This window comes from Leptonotus elevatus, chromosome 16, assembly GCF_054856555.1.
Source record: "Leptonotus elevatus isolate MCC_2025b chromosome 16, RoL_Lele_1.0, whole genome shotgun sequence".
Lineage (NCBI taxonomy): Eukaryota > Metazoa > Chordata > Actinopteri > Syngnathiformes > Syngnathidae > Leptonotus > Leptonotus elevatus.
In genome coordinates, this window is record NC_141254.1 from 6,918,586 (window position 1) to 6,937,937 (window position 19,352).

Genomic DNA, 19,352 nt, shown 5'->3' on the forward strand with positions numbered 1-19,352 from the left:
CTAGCCGCTGACGCAACGCAGTGAAGAATGTAGCCATTTTGGTAACTTGGAATTAAACTTTTTATCCTTTTTCTCTCCATCTTCTAACTCTTTTCGGCTCCGCTGGGATAACTTCTTTTCATTTTGGTTTTATTTTACTTTCTCCTCTTGCTGTCGTCCCTTTTCGCGCCGTTCGCTTTGTTTTGGACCGACTTTCTGGATACTTTCTGCACATGCGCATTAAAATGGTTCGATCCAATGTAGTAGAAAACTTGGGGGGTACATATATGATACGAAAAGAATTCTGCTGGCATTTTAGCGAAGTGATTTTAATTAAAAACATAATTAATGTGTGTAAATAAGTAAAAACTGTACTGACCGTTCGTGTATGAGGAATTTTCAAATAGGGTTTTAAAGTAGGGTTTCAAACTCTGTTTGCAAATAGGGTTAAGGTTCCAAATTAGAGTTTTTAACTTGGATCAGGGTTTCAAAGTAGAATATTTTAAACTGGATTTATGGTATTAAATTATTGCAAACAATCCATGGCTCCATCCAGAGTAAGCTGCTTTTAATGCAGCGTTTCACTGTGCAGTATGTCTGACAGGCGGGGCGGGACATGTCCCGACAAACTCTGCTGCTGAGTGACAGGTCGCTGGCTTTGGTTTGCCGCCGTCTCACCTGGAATGCACTTGCACCGGTATCCTCAATGTGTTCCCCCATACGCATTACATTATGCTTGCAAAAGTCCAACTTCCTGTTCATGGCTGATGAAGCCAACTTAATTTAACCTAAATATGGACCTGTTCCCCCTCATTGTAACGAGACTGAAAGTCAGCAATGCTCCAGCTCGATATAATGTACTGTAACGTTGAAAATGGAGCAGTATGACTTTAAAGAAACCATTGCATGCACAATTACAGAATTAAGCCAACAAGTTCAAACAAGCGTTTGACTGTGTGAGCTCAGCAAAAAAAAATGTAATCTTTTTTTTTTCAGGAACCAAAATGATAGAATATCATGTACTACAAATACACCGATATACATACATACTGCTTTAAATAATTATGAAAAAAAAGAAGGATCTTTTTTATGTGTACAATTTTTTAAAAATAGAACTACACAAGTTCAAATATTTATTAAAATATAAAATATTAACTTGCTTGCCCTGTAATATATATATTTTAAAACATGACATGTATATACTTTTCTGATGCCATCTCATGAAAACCATGTATCTCCAAAATAAGTGTTTTTTCCTCAACAAAATAATTTTCCTAAAAATATTTGTTCTTTTGCTTCATCCTCCAATTTGATCTCACGTGTTCACATATGATGGATGACTATGACAGAAAAGGGCGCCTCCCTTGCACAAACATGCTGGATGAGATGAGAATAAAAAACGATGAGAATAAAAAAATGAAGGCGTTGTCCTCGTGTGACCACGACGCGGCAAATCCAGCTAAAACACGTTAGCACAAACACCACAATTACTTCAGTAACAAGAGCGACTCCACCCTGTCTGCTTTTTTTTTTGCTTATTATTATTGTTACAGTGATTCTTCTCATCACCTGTTGTGCTTTTGTCTCTTCAGTTGAGCAGGATTGGCGTGTTCGCTTTTCACCAAACTAGTCATGCTAAAAGACTTTCAGCGAAGTATTAACTCCTTGTTACCTTTGTGGATACTAAGATTTAGTTTTGACACGGGGAATAAAATGCTTCCCCTCCTAAATTTTTTTAAATAGGAACCATAACATTTTAGAAAAAGATGCTTCATCACAAATGAAAAACTTGAGCTATGTGCTGTTGAAAAGTGACATTATGCTAATATTGTATAATTTCTGTCTGCTTAAAAACATTTATCTCCAAATCTTCTATGTTTTAAAGCAAATACAATTAATCTTTCAAAAAAAAAAAAAAAATATATATATATATATTTCTTTACATGAAATTAGAACGTGGACAGAATGTGGAGATACTTAGCTGGATAGCGACGTCAGAAATTTTTAATTTTTTTTTAATTAATTTGTATAATTAACCGTTTCAACTCACTTTTGTCTAATTGTTGACCAAAGTTACCAAAAGAGAAGAACGTTACGCATTATCATTTTTTTTTATTATCTCATACATTTTGAACTCAAAAAACAGGAAACTCCACATGGGCTTTCCGATTCAACATTAAAATCCTGATGCAATGACGTAAAAACCAAAGGAATATTTACAAAAGCATTGAAAATCGTTCAAATGACACTTTTTGATGTTGTTTCTGTACACATTGCGCTTGGAGAACTGGAATCCTTGCAAAGCCATGAAAAAAACAACAACCTCATTCTAGCATTGAAATAAAAGACAGTTTCACCACAGCGCATTCATGCGTCCATGATGGGGGCCCAAAAACGATATATTTTTTAAAACTACATAAAAAAGAAAGACATCATAAAATGGGTGATTACATAAGTTGGTTGCCATCGAAGCAACCGACACAAACATCAGCTAACGACTGAGCCCTGTGAGCGCCAAAACAGGCACAACCAGTTCGTGACTAAGTCCAGTTATGTTTTATTATTTTGCACACTAAACGGAAGTTTTGACTTGTATTCACAAAACGTGAGAAAAAAAAAACGTCAAGTATAAATCTAAATACATTCATTGTTTTGTTTTTTTCTCGCAAATACACGTATGCACAATAGGTATATAAACAATATTTACAGTACATGAGAGCGGAGGCGGGGCACCCACCTGTCCCACAGGAAGTTCGGAAATTTTTCACGGAAAAGGAAGTATGAAAATGATGTTACAATGTTTACTAAGGCAAATCATTTTTTTAATTGCTCTGCCAAGGAAGGTTATGCGATTTATTTGTATTTATTTAATGCCGTTTGTTAAAAACGTAACATATTCCGACGGGATATTGTGTATATGTGGTGCATTAGCCAAAGAATAACACAACAAATGATTTGTGCTACTAGTTAAAATTGCATAAAAGCACCAATCTTGATGTTGATTTTGTTTGTTCGTAACATAACCAATTTTGAGGAAATTTCGAAGTATGCTGAAACGTGAATATTTTTTAAGGTTTTACATTCCCCATTCATCAGCTGACATCTTTTTTGTAGTTTGTCATTGCCAGATCTGAACGATTCGGACACAATTTCGAGGAATGGTGGTGCGTGCTCCAAGGAAGAACTGGTTCAATTTCTTGTGTGAATCTGAGAATGATTTTTTTTTTGTCTCGGTACAACTCGCTATTATTTAGTCAAAATTTTAAACAAAGGCGACGTGTGAGCCAAGGACAACAATTTTGGCCTTGGCAAAAGTTTCACACTCAATTTGTGACTTTCCTTTTTTCTATAAGTTAAAAAACCTGATTTGGACAAAATTTGTGGAAAGGTGGTCATTTGTCAAGTTGCCAATTTTGACTACTTTTTTCAGAAAGATGTTTTGTGGTTAGGAAAACCCAGAGAAGAAAAATACAGTGAAATTTTCCGACTTGTCCGACAGGGCTGTCTTTTCTCAGTTCTGGTGCCGTTTCATGTGCAGGGCCAGGTGATCCGAGCGCGAGAAGCAGCGGCTGCATGCCACGCACTTGAAGGGTTTGGCGCCAGTGTGTTTGCGGTAGTGCCGGGTCAGCTCGTCGGAGCGGGCGAAGCGCCAGTCGCAGTTGTCCCACGTGCAGCGGTACGGCTTTTCGCCTGACAAACACAACAAGGCAGCACAGTCAAACAATAGTTTGGCGCAAGATATTGGCAAAGCACTACTTTTGTCGAAGTTAAGCTCTTCAACTTGGCAAGAAAAGCCGTAAAGCACTACTTTTGTCTCCAATCAGCGGCAATGTGACAAAATGGGATTAGTGTAACCGAATAATATCTGGAAAACAAGCTAGTTTTTTTTATTTAAATGCGATCAGTTCTGTAGCAAGCTAACATGCTAACTTCACAAAACTTAAGTCAGTTTATCCAATAATGGCTAGCAAACATGCTAATTTCACAAAATATATATATATATATATATATATATATATATATATATATATATATATATATATATATATAAAATAGCAAGCTAACTTGCCAACGTCCAAAATGTAATCAGTTAATCCAAATGATAAAATAACACTACTTAAAAAAAATTGATAAATTTTTCCCAATTAATCTAGCAAAAAACACCAACTTCATGAAATATGAGTAGTTTCCAAATATCATGAAAATATGCCAATCTTTTATTTTATTTTATCAACGTCTAGCAAAGCTAATTTACCCACAAATGTGATCCATCTATCCAATCAAAAACTAGCAAACACTCCAAATTCACAAAATGTGATTTAGTTTATGCAAACCAGTGACATGCTAACTGAACCATTAAAAGTAAAAAATAGATTAAAAAAATTAATGAAAGTACAATTGGTGAATGAGCCAAAAAAAAACTTGCTTTTAATTTCCAGACTCAACGTGAGAAGTTGAAGACCAGGACAGGAAATGAATGTTTGTTCTCTTATTTAAAAAAAAAAATTAATTTGAAAAGATGAAAAACAATGAGCCTGGCTCAATCTGACCAGACGTTTAATGAACCGCACCCAAACGTTTGACATTTGAAATGTGCGGCTGCCAAAGTGCCAGCTTAATCATCAACACTGAGTCAAAAGACTGAGTAAAAAAAAAAGAAGAAAAAAGTTGAATGGGCTCCTATGCAAACATACCACAAGAAACACAAGAGATTAAAAAGCAGGAAGAGAGAAAACATACAAACTGAAAAGAAGATAAGAAAATTAGATATTAATTCAGTTAGTGTCACAAGTTATTCTTTTTTTGTTTTTTTGCAATTTGCAAACAGGTTGACTTCTCGATATTTACCCAAACTGTTGAAAAATGAGCTAGCGCACAAGCTAACCTCACAGAATATCATTAGTTAATTCAATAAACAGGTAGCATATGAGCTAAAACAATTGCTAAATTCCTAAAATAGGAACACTTTAGCAAATTAACACTTGATAAACATTTTAAATCTCTATAATATGACTTAACCGATTAAGAAAAAACAGGTAGCAAAAGTGCTACATTTCCAAAGTACGATTAGATATCAGATTAACACCTGGACTACCTGAATTTTCAAAAATGTGATTCATTTATCCAATCAACATCTTGCAAAATTTTAATTTCCTACATTGCCAGAAAATTTGAAGTTGGCCAGTTTCACTTAGTAAATGTGCAATCATCCCAAAATGTCATCAGTGTGTCTGATTCACAGCTAATCAACTAGCTAACTCTCCCAAATTCCACAAGTTTATTTGACTAACCGCTAGTAAATGAGCTAGCAAAATCGTTAACGTCCTAAATTGTGATCAGTTTATTGGAAAACTAGTAGAAAAAATTGCTAGCAAACATGGTGACTCCTCTGAATGTTACTAATTCAATATACAACTAGCAAACATGCTAACTTCAGAAAATAGAATCACTTCATCCAAATACAGCCAGCTAACTTGCTAAATTTGATCCAAACAGACATGCTAACTTTCAAAAACATGATCTCCTGTGGTTTTATCAAATCGCAGTGGGTTTCCTCGGATGAGAATCCTTTTAAGGCAATCCTTCTATCAGCGAATCTTTCTGGCTGTTTGGGTCATCAAGCGCTAATTACTGACGCCGATTAGATTAGCGTGTGGCTATTGACCAATCAATCAATCACGACTTGGGCAGTCATTAGCGGCGACGGGGAGAGTCCAAAGAGCAGCAGGTGACCACAATAAACTGACATTAGCGGCAATTTACAAGCATTTCAAAATATTGCTTTCGGAACAATAGAAAACAATAGAATACAATGCAGGATGTATAGTCAGCGGGCCCCACACAGGTGTGTTTGGTCAAAAGCGTGGTCGCCTGACACAGATTATTCTCCTCCAGGGTGCGCAAATTGGCGGCTGAAATCTGACTCGCGCTGAACAAACACTCTCGGCTGGCGTACTTTTATGAATAAAAAGGGAGGTAAATGGTCGATAAATTATACGTCGACACATACAGAAACTGTTAGAAATACAATTGTTACAGATGCCATGCGCATTGTCCAGAATTTTTACGTGTTCTTTCTATCATACAAGTTGACCGCGTAGACGTCTAAGTAGGACTTCAGAATGTCATTAAAAAGCATTTGAAGCTCAACTGTTTGAGCAGCTGGCAAATTCGAAACCTGAAACACTCGCGCACACACACACTAATCTAGCACGTCTGCGCGTAGACGCGTCTTCTAAAACGCAGAAAGAGCCCTGGCAAACACCACAAAACAAAACGCGGCAGAAGTGCATCCATCATTCCCCTCGCGCACACAAAAGGCTTTTGTATGCTTTTTAGAAGAGCACGGACGTTTTGCAATAGGATTGAAAAAGAGCAACGACTGATGTCATCCACTTTGCTCAAAAGCTACAAAGTTGAGCCTTACACACTACTTACATCTTGCTATTTCACAACAATGTAATAATGTTAAAAAAATAAATGTTTTATGACAGCCAGAGTTTGACCAATGAAATTGATTACTTCTGTTTCTGTGGCGAGCGACCTATCTTTCGAGACATCGTGGCGGGGAAGCCATTCCTCCATTCCGGCTCCTTCATTCCTCTATTGCCAAATCTTGTATCACAATAGTGACATTTTATGACTACTTACACATGCTTTTACTGAGGCAAAGAGCAAACACTTAACAGGCTTCTCCAGGACGCCTATAAAGTCTTTATCAGCTCACCTAGTGTTTGGAAAGAGGGCTGGGGGGGGGGGGGGGGGGTGTTGGCGTGTGGGTGGGGGTCAGAATGCACAAGTCCACGGTCAAGGTTCATCCCCCCGCCCCACACACACACACACACACATACATAAAGGGAGGGGCCAACTGTTATGATAACACTTGTGAATGACTTGATCACTCGTCACAAAGTCCGTTAAGCTTGTTTACATCCACAAAAAAATGACATCAAGCTAAGCTAACGTAGCAAATGTCGCCTGATGACAGAGAGCAGGCAATATAGCACCATAGCCATGGTTCAAATGCACAGCTTATATATATTATATATATAGCTCAGCTGGCTAAGTTCGCTAGCGCTACATTTTACAAACAATACGAACGAGTACATTCATCAGCTTGGGGCAGCCAAATGATGTCTGATTTTTGATGGAACGATCCGAGCCGGGATTTAAATCTAGAACATCTTGAATGCGTGGCAGACTCGCTAACTACTTGCTAGACCGATCCGTTACGAAGCTCTTCATTCAGTCCTGGTCTACCGCTTAACCTGTCAATCAGGCGCAGGGTATTCCACACCTGATTTTATGGCAATAGAAGCCAGGTAACACCCTGGACGATATGAGTAATTTAGCCATGTACGTTTTTTGGACTGCATGGCAAACCTGAAGCAGCGATTTGAACCCATAGCCTCTAAACTGTGAGGCAACCGCTTTGACCACATACCCCAACCGTTTCGTCACAGAAACAACCATTCATCATAGCGTTTGCGAAAATATTTCTGCACAAACACTGGCGACAGCATACGAGGTTCTTCTTTTGCTCCATTGAGCCGTCAGTAAAGACCTCGTCGTTCCACATACTCCAGTCATGAGTCATCGCCGTCAACCAAACGAAAAAAACAAGACAGGACAAGTGCCATTTTCAAAGTAAAACCCGCTCATGAGACTCTCTGACCACACTGAAACCTTTCGACGAAATGTTTCATCCTCATAGATATCGCTCGTGTTCAGACAGATAGCTAGACTATGTACCAGTCATACCTACCACAATAAATATGTAAACAGATAAATACTATTATGGGAGCCATCAAGCTTTCGCGATACATATGGATAGAGAGCTAGAGCTAGATCCTGAAAAGGTGGCTAGCTAGCTTTTGTGATAGGTAGACAAATAGATAGATTCGAATAACATGGCTAGCTACCTTTCCATGTAGCAAGATGAAAGCTGTGTGCCTCACAAACTTCCCAGATAAATAAAGTGGTTTGCTATCTTCAAGAGGTAAAGATTAGATACATAGATAATACATTAATAGCTAAATGCTAATTAGGTCACAAGACACTTTAGCTACTTTGTAGGTACATCGCTGAATTCAGATAGCTAGCATTGCTACCTCCGGCTACATTTTTTTGTATGTTTGACTTTCTCACAACTGTTGTTTACCATGGGAACTTTCCCACAGGATCCGTCAGTGTTATCTATTTATGACATTTACACTCTTTCAGCGTCACATTTTGGAGTATATCGCCATCATACAAAACACACACACACACGCACACAACAGAAATGAGAGTGATGGGAATCCCAAGGTTTCACCTTTCATGGTGGGTATCGAAACCGGTCTTCCCCTTGCATACGACAACAACGCCCCTACCCCTCAATCTTCTTCTGAAAAGGACTAAAAAGCAGGAGTAACTGGTTTTAGCCTTAGCTATTCTTCGTTTCCCTTTCCTCACGTCCACGCCCCCTTTTTGCTTTTGCTTTCTTGCCGGGCAGGTACGGACATGCGGCAGAGCCGGAGAAAAAGACGTGAATTCTTTGGCTGTTACTCCAGGATATTAGCGCACACTCTTAGGCTCTTTTTGGGTGATTTTATTTTCTTCTTCTTTTTTTTTTTTTTAATTACCTGTGTGCGTCCTATGGTGCGCCTTCAGATGTGAGCTCTTTGTGTAAACTTTTGTGCATTCTGGAAAAAAAAAAAACACAGTGTGAGACAAGATGGCACAAAAAAGAAAACAAACAAGTTGAGCATCTTCATAACACGACAACAAAAGTAATTGGCACCTTTGATGAAAAATTTGCATAAAAGAGTGTTTAAACCAGTTTCAAAAGAAGGAGAGTACATGGTGTACACATTGCGCTCGAGACCTGTGCCAAGGAAGAAAAAGACGCTAAACACTTGAATTGGCAAATTAACTGTAAAATTAAATCTGTCAATGAGTCCACTGACTATGAAAGTTTCATAGCCTCACCAATGCGAGCTAAATAGTAATAAGGTAGTTTAATGGGTACTTCACCAAATAGATGCAAGAAAAGCTGGCCCGTACCTTGACAGACAGGCAGCTAACTAGCCATCTAGCTTGTAGCTATCTGACTAACTGCTACTACTACTACTACTACTACTACTAACTAGCCTCAATATAATGACAAATAAATGTTAATCAGGTTTTTAACTAGCTTTCGAGTTAGTCAGTAGTTTTTAATCCCTCCAAATTATTTCCCATTGAGATTCATTGGGGACAAATAATTTACATACCCCCCCCCCCCCCCCAAAATAAAATAAATAAAAGCAGCAAAAAAAAGATGACAAATTTCTATCAGTTATTAGTGTCGAACCACGCAATATGTAGGGGTCCACTGTATATTGAGCTCTATAACTAGCTTTAAAAGGTTATCTGAGGTAGGCTAAAGACCTGGATAGTCGCAGAAATGAATTCTCCTCTTCTCCAGCTCCGGGTTGTTCCGCCGATTGTATTTAGGCCCTGTCAGGACGCCCTGGCCGTGCATCATCAGCATAGCGTGAGGAGACAACCCCGTCACTTTTATTCCGCCCAGAAGATGCTGTTGGTACGGTGGTGGCGGCTGGCTCGCCAGACTCAGCAGCTCGGCCTGAGCCTCAGGACTGCCTGGTTGTGAGTTCGGTGGCGAGGGAGGCAGACTGTGGGGGCCCGCATGCTGGGCGGCGGATGCCTGGTAGTAACCGTGGTGCGCCCCCAGATGGTGCTCGGCTAACATGTAGCCGCCAACACTGCTGGCATTGCCAAGGTTCAGCATGGTCCGAGAACCAGACGCTGAGGGTCCGGAGTGGGACAGAGTCATGGTGAGGTCTGCTGTGCTGTTGACTGGCATGTGGTAGACCTGCGGCTGAGGAGGCTGGGGTCCTATGTGGAGCTCCGTGTCCAAACTCTGCTGCTGCTGGGACCCACACGAAAGGGTGACGCCTGAGCTCAGGTCTGGTTTGATGAAAACACTGTTGACCACAGGTGGCACGTTGAAAACCGAGGTGAAGTCCGGCAGGGCCTGGGTGCTGGCGGAGGAGCAGGGCACCTCTAGTCCGGGCTCTGTCTTAATATGCGTGGGGGCCAGGGTCTTCGAGTTGGGGCGATAGAGGCCCGTGCGCAGGTGGGCGGAGCCAGGGAGGATGAGGTTGATGTTGAGACTGTAAGGGGCGCCGGACTTGTCATCGGAGAAGTACTCGTCCACCACCGAGGCGCTGTCCCGCCGGTACTTCTTGTCACTCAGGTCGATGGCGGGACTCAAGAGCGAGCTGGTGATCTGGGGGAGGTATTTATCCATCTCCAACTGGGCCTGGAAGGATGAGTTGCAGACAATAAGAACAAGAAAGCCTCTTTTGCACAGATATCCCTTAAAAGTCATGAATCAGGTGAGTAGTGTCAGCATTTATTCACAAGGAACCCAGGGAAGCGGGATAGTGTCATAACTGTGCTCTTTCAGGAAATGTTACCGTGAAGTATTTCACTTTATTCCCCAGTTTCCCAGCAATCCAGATTACCCTTGCAACTAGGTGCTGTGCTGTCTTTATTACGGTTCTGACAACAGAGCCAAAGGCAGAAAACCAGGGTGAAAATGGGGTCTAAAGGGGGCTTCAGGCAATTTATTTGATTAAACCGCCAAGGTTGGAAACTGCCTGTTCATCTTCATCCCCCATGTCTGTATCATTTTACCTCTGATAGTACCGCCGAAGCCATCAAATAGCGACATGGGGGAAAAAAAATACCTCAGTACATGCAAAACTGTCCTGTCAATTTAGTCCCCATTTCTGCATTTGTCACGCCTCTGTTACGAGTGTCGCATTGTTACGCTGGAAAAGCTACCTCTAGCGAGCTAAATTCTCGGGTTGACTTCAAACATCTATTCCCGTGTCTGTGCCATTTAAACAGAACAGCAACATAGAAAATTGGCATTAAAGATGGTGTCCCCACATTCTTTACATTTCTGACACCAAGAGTCATTTGATTTATTATTTTTAGTGATTTACTTCATGGGACACATAAGGTTGTGCTTCACAAATTCCACCTGGCTCTCCATGTCCTTTTTCTGCAAACCCTTACTAATAATCCAAAACAAGCCTCGTTATCTCTTGCTCCATCGGAAGGTCATAAAATACCAGCGCCAGGCGAATGGCCACCATTTTCCTCGCATTCCTTGGAGCCATAAAGGGCAACTGATGTGCAGATGCGGCCATTTTGTGTCGCAACGGCTATGAACTACTGAACTCTATGCCGGCCATTTGTGTCAACTTCGCTTCCATATTTTCAACCATTTTAGCTGCAAGTTTAATAAATTGTATGCTTTTCTATATCGTGGCCACTTATGGCCACTTAAAAACCCACGAAAACTACATTTAAAAATTTTGGAAATCATACAATTTGTCCAAAATAGCTACGAACAAGCTGAACTAGTAATACACATGCTACAAAGCCACGACCACTTAGTCAGTGTTTTGAATGGAGAACAATAGCGGCAAGGTTCATGCCTTATAAATCACAACGCTTTGATCTGAACAAACTTGAAGTCACCTAAGGATCAACTGTTGGATGGACCGGAAGTATGGAAACTCCCCCTCGTCCAATAAAGTCAAAAAGGGAGCTGATAAGCGACTCTTACTGTTTTGTTATCGTTGGACGCCAGGATTCATAGCGGGATCAGTCGAGCGCCTTCTCCAATTATTAACTGAATATGGATGCCTGGAGACATTGTTCAAACCACACAGAGATGGGTTTTGTTTTCTTGCGCTTGTACACTAGGTGACTGGCTACTTTGTTTATCCAAAACATTCTTAACAGTCATACTTAACGACTTAAACAAACTCAAATGTGTGTTTTTCTCCTCCTCCTTTTTGGAATCCATGTCAAGCCAAATCAGAAAAACAGCACACACGAGACCTTTCATTTTCTGAAGTTGTGTTTTAAAAACAATGGGCTACATTAAACATTTGAATTGTTAGGCTACATGGTGTTAGCTAAGCATGCTGATAATGACATGCTGGAGGGTGAGCCATTACAGTAATGTCGGGACTTTAAGGCGCACCTGACTATAAGCCGCGCTAGCTAAAATTTGGGGAATACTCGAGTTTGTTACACATATAAGCCGCAACTGACTGTAAGCCGTAGGTGTTTTAATGTTACCACACGGGGTTCCCGCTATTTTCTTTCCCATAATGAGGGCGCAAATTGTCTCACTCTCGTTCTGTCTCTCCTACTGTATTTGGGCTCACTTGGTTTGTTTTGCTCTGCCTGACGCTCTTGCGCTTCCTTTATAGTGCACCGCCTTGTGATCTGATGAATAAGCCGCAACATTTTATTAGCCGCAGGGTCGAACGCAAGTGAAAAAAAGTAACATCTTATAGTCCAGAAATTACTGTAGTTTAAATATGAAGTCTATCTAAGTATTTGTACTAAATCATTGATGTAAGACATTGAACTAAACTTACTGTAGGCTATATCATGTGTTAGCTAAACATGCTAAAAATCTGAAATACTTGCGGGCTAGTCATTATGTTCACAAAACAATCCAAGTTAGTTGCTTCCCCAATGTATGCTTCACTTTTCCAGTGATTTTTTTTTTTACGCTGCATTATGTGTTCTAAGCATGCTAATCCGAGGTGCTCAAGGGTTAGCCATTAGCCAGAACTCAAAGCCTGGCAAAGTCAGATGTATTAAAAACGTTTGAGGGTTAGTCACTAGCCCAAACACAATATTTTCATTTTACTACAAGCATGAAAAAAACGTGGCGTTATCTCAGTGACTCACGACACTGGTGTCATGTTACATACACAATGTTTCGCTAAGAATGCTGCTAATCTGTGTTAGCACTCAACCCAAACATTTGTTTCAACTATGTTTCAAATTATGTTAGCACTTAGCACGTGATGACTACTATGAATGTAAATAAACAAAAAGGTAAGATATTAACACGCAGACATTTTTCAAGTGTTGTTGTCGAAACAGTAGGAATATTCTTCTTCCGATGTCTTGGTCAGATTAACTTTCTCATCGTAAGTCGCTCAACTTCATTCCAAACATGATTTTTTTTTTTTAACAAAACTTTTGTTGTACTTAGGCTACTTTCTCAGGCCGCCTTCTTTTTGTTCTTGGTGTCTATTTTTACTTGACAGAGTTTTACGTTTCACTGCATCGTTTGAATGCCTCCGGCCTTTGTTTTTGGCTTGGTTGGGTGCGTTGGCTTTCAGCGACACACCCGTGTGGAGGGAACTCTGTGTTTGTTGTTTGAGTAGCATGCGCATTGTTAAGTTAAAGGGTTGATGTTTTACTTCATAATCGGGATTAAGAGCTATTTAAACAGAGGAAAACATATTTTATTTCCTTCATTAAAACGGCATCTTGTCCGGTCTTGTTGAATGCCAGATCAGAATTTTATGTCAGCATCAAAACCTTTGAGGCTGTGCTGATATTTTATGGCCTTCTGATGCAGTGAGCGATAACAAGGCTTGTTGTGAATTGCTATTATTCTCGTTTGCTTCCTCACATTACGATTTAACTCCATAATGAACACAACTATCTGGGAAACTGGTCTGCTAACAGAAAACCATGACTTGGTTATTTTTTATGACTTCCTGATGGAGCGAGGGATAACAAGTCTTGTTCTAAAAAAATAAGTAAAGTTCACTTCCTTGTATTAGCATTCAAATCCAAAATGAAAGTGACAAAAGCATTCAGGAAACGTGTGTGTGTGGGGGGGTTGGGGTAACCTGATGATATTTTATTACCTTCCGTGGGAGTGAGCCTTATTTTAGATGATTATTAAGCATTTCAATTTTCTTCCTTGTGTTAGCATTTGACTAAAAAAAAAACACTTTGAAACTGATATGCTAGAACAAAAAATTGCAACATAGCAATATTTTATGACCTTTTGATGGAACAGGCCATAAGGCTTGTTTTAGATTATTAAGCATAAGTAAATAAGTTCGCTTCCTTGTAATAATTTTCTGTTTTAGGGTACCAGTCACTCATGCTAACAGAAGGTAATAGTGTATGACTTAATTTTATTTTTCTTGGGTGTTAGATAAGCATGCTAATCTGAGTTGCTGCCACTGGTTTGGAGTCTGGTGAAGTATTTGTACTACGATCGTTAAAGGAATCTTAACATTATCTTGTCGATTTACAACACTGTAATTAACCTGAGACATTTTCCAAAATGTGTTAGCTAAACATGCTAATAATATGAGAGGCTCGAGGGCTAACCAATGAGCTTCAAAACAAAATCTAGCCAAGTATTTATTTTTTTTACGAATCATTATCTCACCAATTTACCACACTGAGCAAAAGCCATTATCCATGGTGTGTTAGCCTAAGGTGCTAATTTGAATAAGCAACTGCAACTCACTTGCATTATTTTTCTTTCCTTGTATGTCGCAGATTTGTATGGTCACTTGTAGAGCTCAATCTTTTATCACCCAAAGACCAAAATAGCATTTGAAGACGAAGGAGGGCAACAACATTTTCACAAACAAAACAAAAAGTTAAGCTGCTTAAAGAGTGAGTAGTCTGCGGGTAGCGTGTCATCAACACACGCAACCGTACATGATGGGTAATCGCGACATGAGTTAACCAAAGAACCAAAGAACAAGTCAAAACTCAAGTTTAACGCAATATTGGAAGTCGTCGCCATAACATTCTCAAATTGTCCATTATTTAAAAAAATACATAGCATAGTATCATAAATCAGCTTTAGTAAAAATATAGATGACTTTGCTCAATTTTGTATTCGAGCTAACGGCTCACCATCAAGTTGGTGAGATAATGCTAGCATCTTCTGGCATAATAACGCTAATCTGTATTTTTATTTTTGCCACAAAATAAAACAATGAAATATATGTATTTTGGCTGTAAAACTTTTATTTATTATTCATTTTAAAAACAGTACAGCCATTTAATATGTGAATTTAAAAAAATTCAACCCTTAGTAGGAAAGAAAGCACACTAACAACCTTTTTTCCACAACAGCGCCACCTGCTCGCGTGGCCACCGGTGGTACTCCACTATCCTTTTTAAGAATGCAGGTGCGTAGTGGAATCCCGCGTCGCTGCTTTGCGTGCATGCAAATGCTGCGTGCATGCAAATGCTGCGCGCACGTTGTCGTGGAAGTCAAATGCTTAGTCAAAAATGTCGCGGAATAGAACGACTGGCACAATTACAACCCCCCCCCACCCCCCTTCCCCAAACGTCTCTACTCCAGAGCCGTATCTGAATATTGATCTGCGGGAGATCATTAGGTGTGACCGTCAGGTTACTGTGTAACCGGCCCCGTCGTCTTACGGACGCTGATATCACGGCTAAAGAATCCGGTGAGTGCCTTCATATGGGTTACTCATTCCGCAGTTACATGTGGCGGGGACATGAATGTCATTCGTGACGCGATGGGACGTCTTCATCAAAGCAACCAACATTAGGCTACTCCAATGGGGTTCTATCCCATTGTGTTAAACATAAAGCCAGTGTGAAAGTGGTCTTAAGTGTCTTAACTTAACTTTCAGGTCCACTCCAAGATGCAAACACAAGAACGATGTGGCAAAACAAAAACAAGCACGTGTGACAGGTAAACCCGTACAACACCCCCCACCACCACCACTCACTTAACCCCCCTACCCCTTCCCCCGCTGCTTTACTTTCTCATGGCGGTGGGCCTTTTGACGGCGGTGCCCCGAGGCGGCTTATGGAGATGTGGGCCCTGCTCAGACAGGTCGGACCGCATACTGCTGTCACGGCACAGACACTCACTTCAAACAACAAAGAAAGGAAAAGAAACGACCAAAAAGAGGTCGAAAAACGATGACTGGCATATGGCAAAAAAAAACAAAAAACCGAAAAGACTAACTGTTAGCATTAATAGTTCGAGGGGTGCGCAACGTGAGGCATGTGGGTCATGTCATGGCCTCACAAGAGCTCTTAACACAGTCCACTGTGCAAACTCTACGAAACGAATGTTTTTAGCAGAACATTTAAACCACAAATTTACATAATATTTAATAAGAAATAATTTCTAATAATATAATTTTATGACAACTGCTTTCAATTAATCCAAATTATAAATTTGCATCGACAATAAAATCACTCTTAAATAAAAAATAAGTATGGTAAAATTGTTTATTAAAGTGAATTTTATTTATGCTTTTATTTTTGTGCTATTCTGTAATTTTTATATTTTTCTTTCCTATCACTAATTACATCACGAGCGTTAACTTTTACAATTCATATTGTAACGCTTGCTACAAGCTTGACATATTTTCATAGCATTCAGCATTGTAACAATTACCTTTAACATCTTTTACATCAATTAGCATTTTATAGCAGTTAGCTTTGATGTCTCTATGACACTTGTCATGAATTACTGTCAAACTAGCATCAGTCTTTTTTAATGGCAATTCATGTCTTCAGAACAATCGGTCTAGTTTTTTTTTTTTGCAACACAGAGTGATGATGTAATTTATGACGTCGTTTACAGCAATTAAGTAAAAAAAAAAATAAAAGGACACTTAATATTGACATCCCTTAGGACAATTAGCATTACAGTCTCTTACCAATTACCTTCAACTTCTTTTTACAATTAGCGTCTGTCTCTTTCATGCAAAGTTCTTTTAGCAACAGTTAGCATTTGCATATTTTACAACTACAATTATGTCTCTTAATGACGATTTTTGCCTTTTATAGTAATTTGTCTTAACAACTATCTCTTTTCTCTTTACCGGTGGGCCCTCCAAACGATTAATGTTAAAGTCTTTTAGCAACAATTAGCATCAATGTCTTTTTTTTCGGCAATTAGTGCCATTTATACCTCAGTTAGCATCGTCTTCAACACCAGCTAGCATCACTCCGCAACGAAATGTGCGTCCCTTGCAGAAGCTTACCCACGCCCCACTGCAGTTAAGTAATTATTTGCAGCCTCATAGCTTAAACAACAACAAAACAAGGCGTAAAATTCACAAGGTATAAATCCACACGCCTCGGGTTCACCACTCGGGATCTCCTATTTATTAGCAATTAAGTAGCAAATGCTGCGTTAACCTTTAACACGGTTGTTTGATCATTTCTGGCTATAATTCTGCAGGCAACAAAACATTTTTTGCACAAGTCAACTACAATCATGTGATCAGATGAGTAACACGATGTTCCACCATAAAGAGGTTACATGTGAAAAAATAAATAAAACAACACTATGAACGCGATCATTTTGCGTTCAATTCCAACACGTAAGCACGTATCGTAGTTTATAATGCTGTCTAAATTGTCAGGTGTCAAGCAGGACTTTAACCCGCAGCCGCACAGGTGAGCGAGCATACAACACGAAGTTGATTGAGAGCGAGGAACCGGAGCTCCGGTTCACATCTACGGGTCGGCGGAGACTCTCACCCCGGGTTTAACGTCCTCAAACACGGATGAGTCCTCGGCACCGTCCCCTGCTCCGGACATCCTCACCGGCTTTAGCTGTGTGAAAACCACCCGCTCGTCGCTCATCCTCTGCGGCGGATTCATGACCGGCCCTACACTCGCTGCCATTTCAAAACGTTCCCTTAAGGTGAAATTCTTGTTTTAAAAACACATATAGGCTGTTGTTGTTTTGGAGTTATATCTACCGTAGCTGAAAGAAGCCACACAGTAAGTCCAGCAGTCTTCCGCGCTGTTCTCACCTGCTGTCTTTTACCTGGACTCAAGTATACACACATACTACCAATAAAAGTAGGGGACCAGGGTAGCTGGCCAATCGGCTGCGAGGTTGTAGGCGGGACTTACCTGAGCGTAAGCAGGATGTGAAGTGCACGTCTCCAAAATGGCACAGATTTGCTCATCATAAACACACTAATAAATTATATTTTCACTTATTAATGTTTGCAATTTTTGGAGTCAGTTCAGGTCTTCTTTTCTGGTTGTATATAAAAAAAGAAGAAGATAATTTTAAAAATGTTTTATAAGAGTTATTTTAAATTTTATCATACATTTAAAAAAAAAAAGAGGAGGATTTAAAATAGTTTTAAGTATTGAAATTATATATATTTTTAACTTGTGAATGATTTTAAACGTGTATAGACCTAACAACAAAAAAACAAAAATAACTACTTTTGTACTTGATCATTTGTTATGATTTTTATAGTTGCTGAGTATTTGGACACTTTAAAAAAGGTTAAAATGTGAAAAGAAATATGACAAAGAAACAAAAAGAAATCATGAATCAATAAAATAAATTGTCAGAATTTTTAAACCAAAAAAATATTTAATAAATTTTAAAATAAAAATGTTGAGTGTGTTATTGACCAAGTATATACCTACACACTATTTTATGAAGAAAGAAAAAATAGAGATGCACAGATGCCACTTTTTTTTTTATGAGTAGTGCTTACACTCGAGTACTCACCAAAACTGAATCCCAATACTTGATAACGTTATAATCTTAACTACATTTTGCAAATGATGAAATATGAATACGAAAAATGTGAAATATTTTATTTTAATCAAGTATTACTCAAAAACAAACGTTTATTGAATATGGCACTTTTCACTTAAATGCACCACTTTTTACAGTATCATCTTCTCATTACCCTCATTTTATCATCAAACTGCATGTTCTTTGTACAGACTTGCCACACATATCACTTAAATGTATGTAACACAAGATATTTCAGTTATGTGCTATCTCAGTCTGAACACTAGGGACCACTATGGTATGAACGTTTTGTGTGTTAACTACAAAATAAAGTGAGTTTAAAGAAATACAAGAATGCTTTTTGACAGTATCAAAAGTTATAAACCGCAAAATAATAATAATAATGAAAAAAGTGCCACTCCAAATTCCCACCAGTGATAATATTGAGAACCATTACAGATGTACAGTATGTTTTTTCTCAGGCCAGGCAGGAACTTTTCTATTCTCGTCTTCCCGCATGCTTTGCTTAGCACAAAAACATAATGTTATAAAAAAATTAATAACTTCACCACGTGAAGTCATTTGTGGTAATAACACTGGGAAGATTCCATTGCCTTTTTAATTTCCATTTAATTGCTGTCAAATGACACATAATTGCACTACGGTTTATGTTGGATTCATGTCAACAAGAAACAACGCGATGGATTCCAGTTAGCATTTGTCGCTCAAAACTAGCATTACCCTTACCACCTTTTCCTGCAGGTCTGAACCCGTGCCAAGACTTCCAGCTACCCCCCCCCCCCCCCCCCCAAAAACCAAGGGACTGATGATCACATATTTATTGTGTTCTGATCTAAGCGGCAACATGAAACTATCCTCAAGATGACAACTGGAATTGTTGCATTCCTCCCTAACGACGACCTTTTGTAGCGGGCTAACGCCCTTTATTGATTTTGAGGACACGGATAGTAAACCG

At 39.3% G+C, this 19,352-nt stretch overlaps 1 protein-coding gene across 1 annotated transcript; it reads right to left on the reverse strand.

Moving 5' to 3' along the window:
* Nucleotides 1-2,071: 2,071 nt before the first annotated feature.
* On the reverse strand, nucleotides 2,072-17,648 carry klf5l (Kruppel like factor 5 like). The gene is made up of 4 exons (XM_086057868.1): nucleotides 17,368-17,648; nucleotides 9,391-10,285; nucleotides 8,604-8,663; nucleotides 2,072-3,669 (listed from the first exon to the last, which is right to left on the reverse strand). The coding sequence occupies exons 1-4, from the start codon at nucleotides 17,512-17,514 to the stop codon at nucleotides 3,491-3,493; spliced, it is 1,281 nt and encodes a 426-aa protein (XP_085913994.1). The 5' UTR covers nucleotides 17,515-17,648; the 3' UTR covers nucleotides 2,072-3,490.
* Nucleotides 17,649-19,352: the final 1,704 nt, after the last annotated feature.

What these genes read in the sequence shown, in the direction of transcription:
- klf5l (XM_086057868.1), bottom strand. Translation starts at nt 17,514, where the DNA reads ATGGCAGCGAGTGTAGGGCCGGTCATGAATCCGCCGCAGAGGATGAGC. An exon ending in TTGAGGACGTTAAACCCGGG is followed by an intron (nt 10,286 to 17,367) that starts GTGAGAGTCTCC and finishes TCATCCTTCCAG; the next exon opens with GCCCAGTTGGAGATGGATAA. An exon ending in TCATTTCTGCGACTATCCAG is followed by an intron (nt 8,664 to 9,390) that starts GTCTTTAGCCTA and finishes TTTTTTTTCCAG; the next exon opens with AATGCACAAAAGTTTACACA.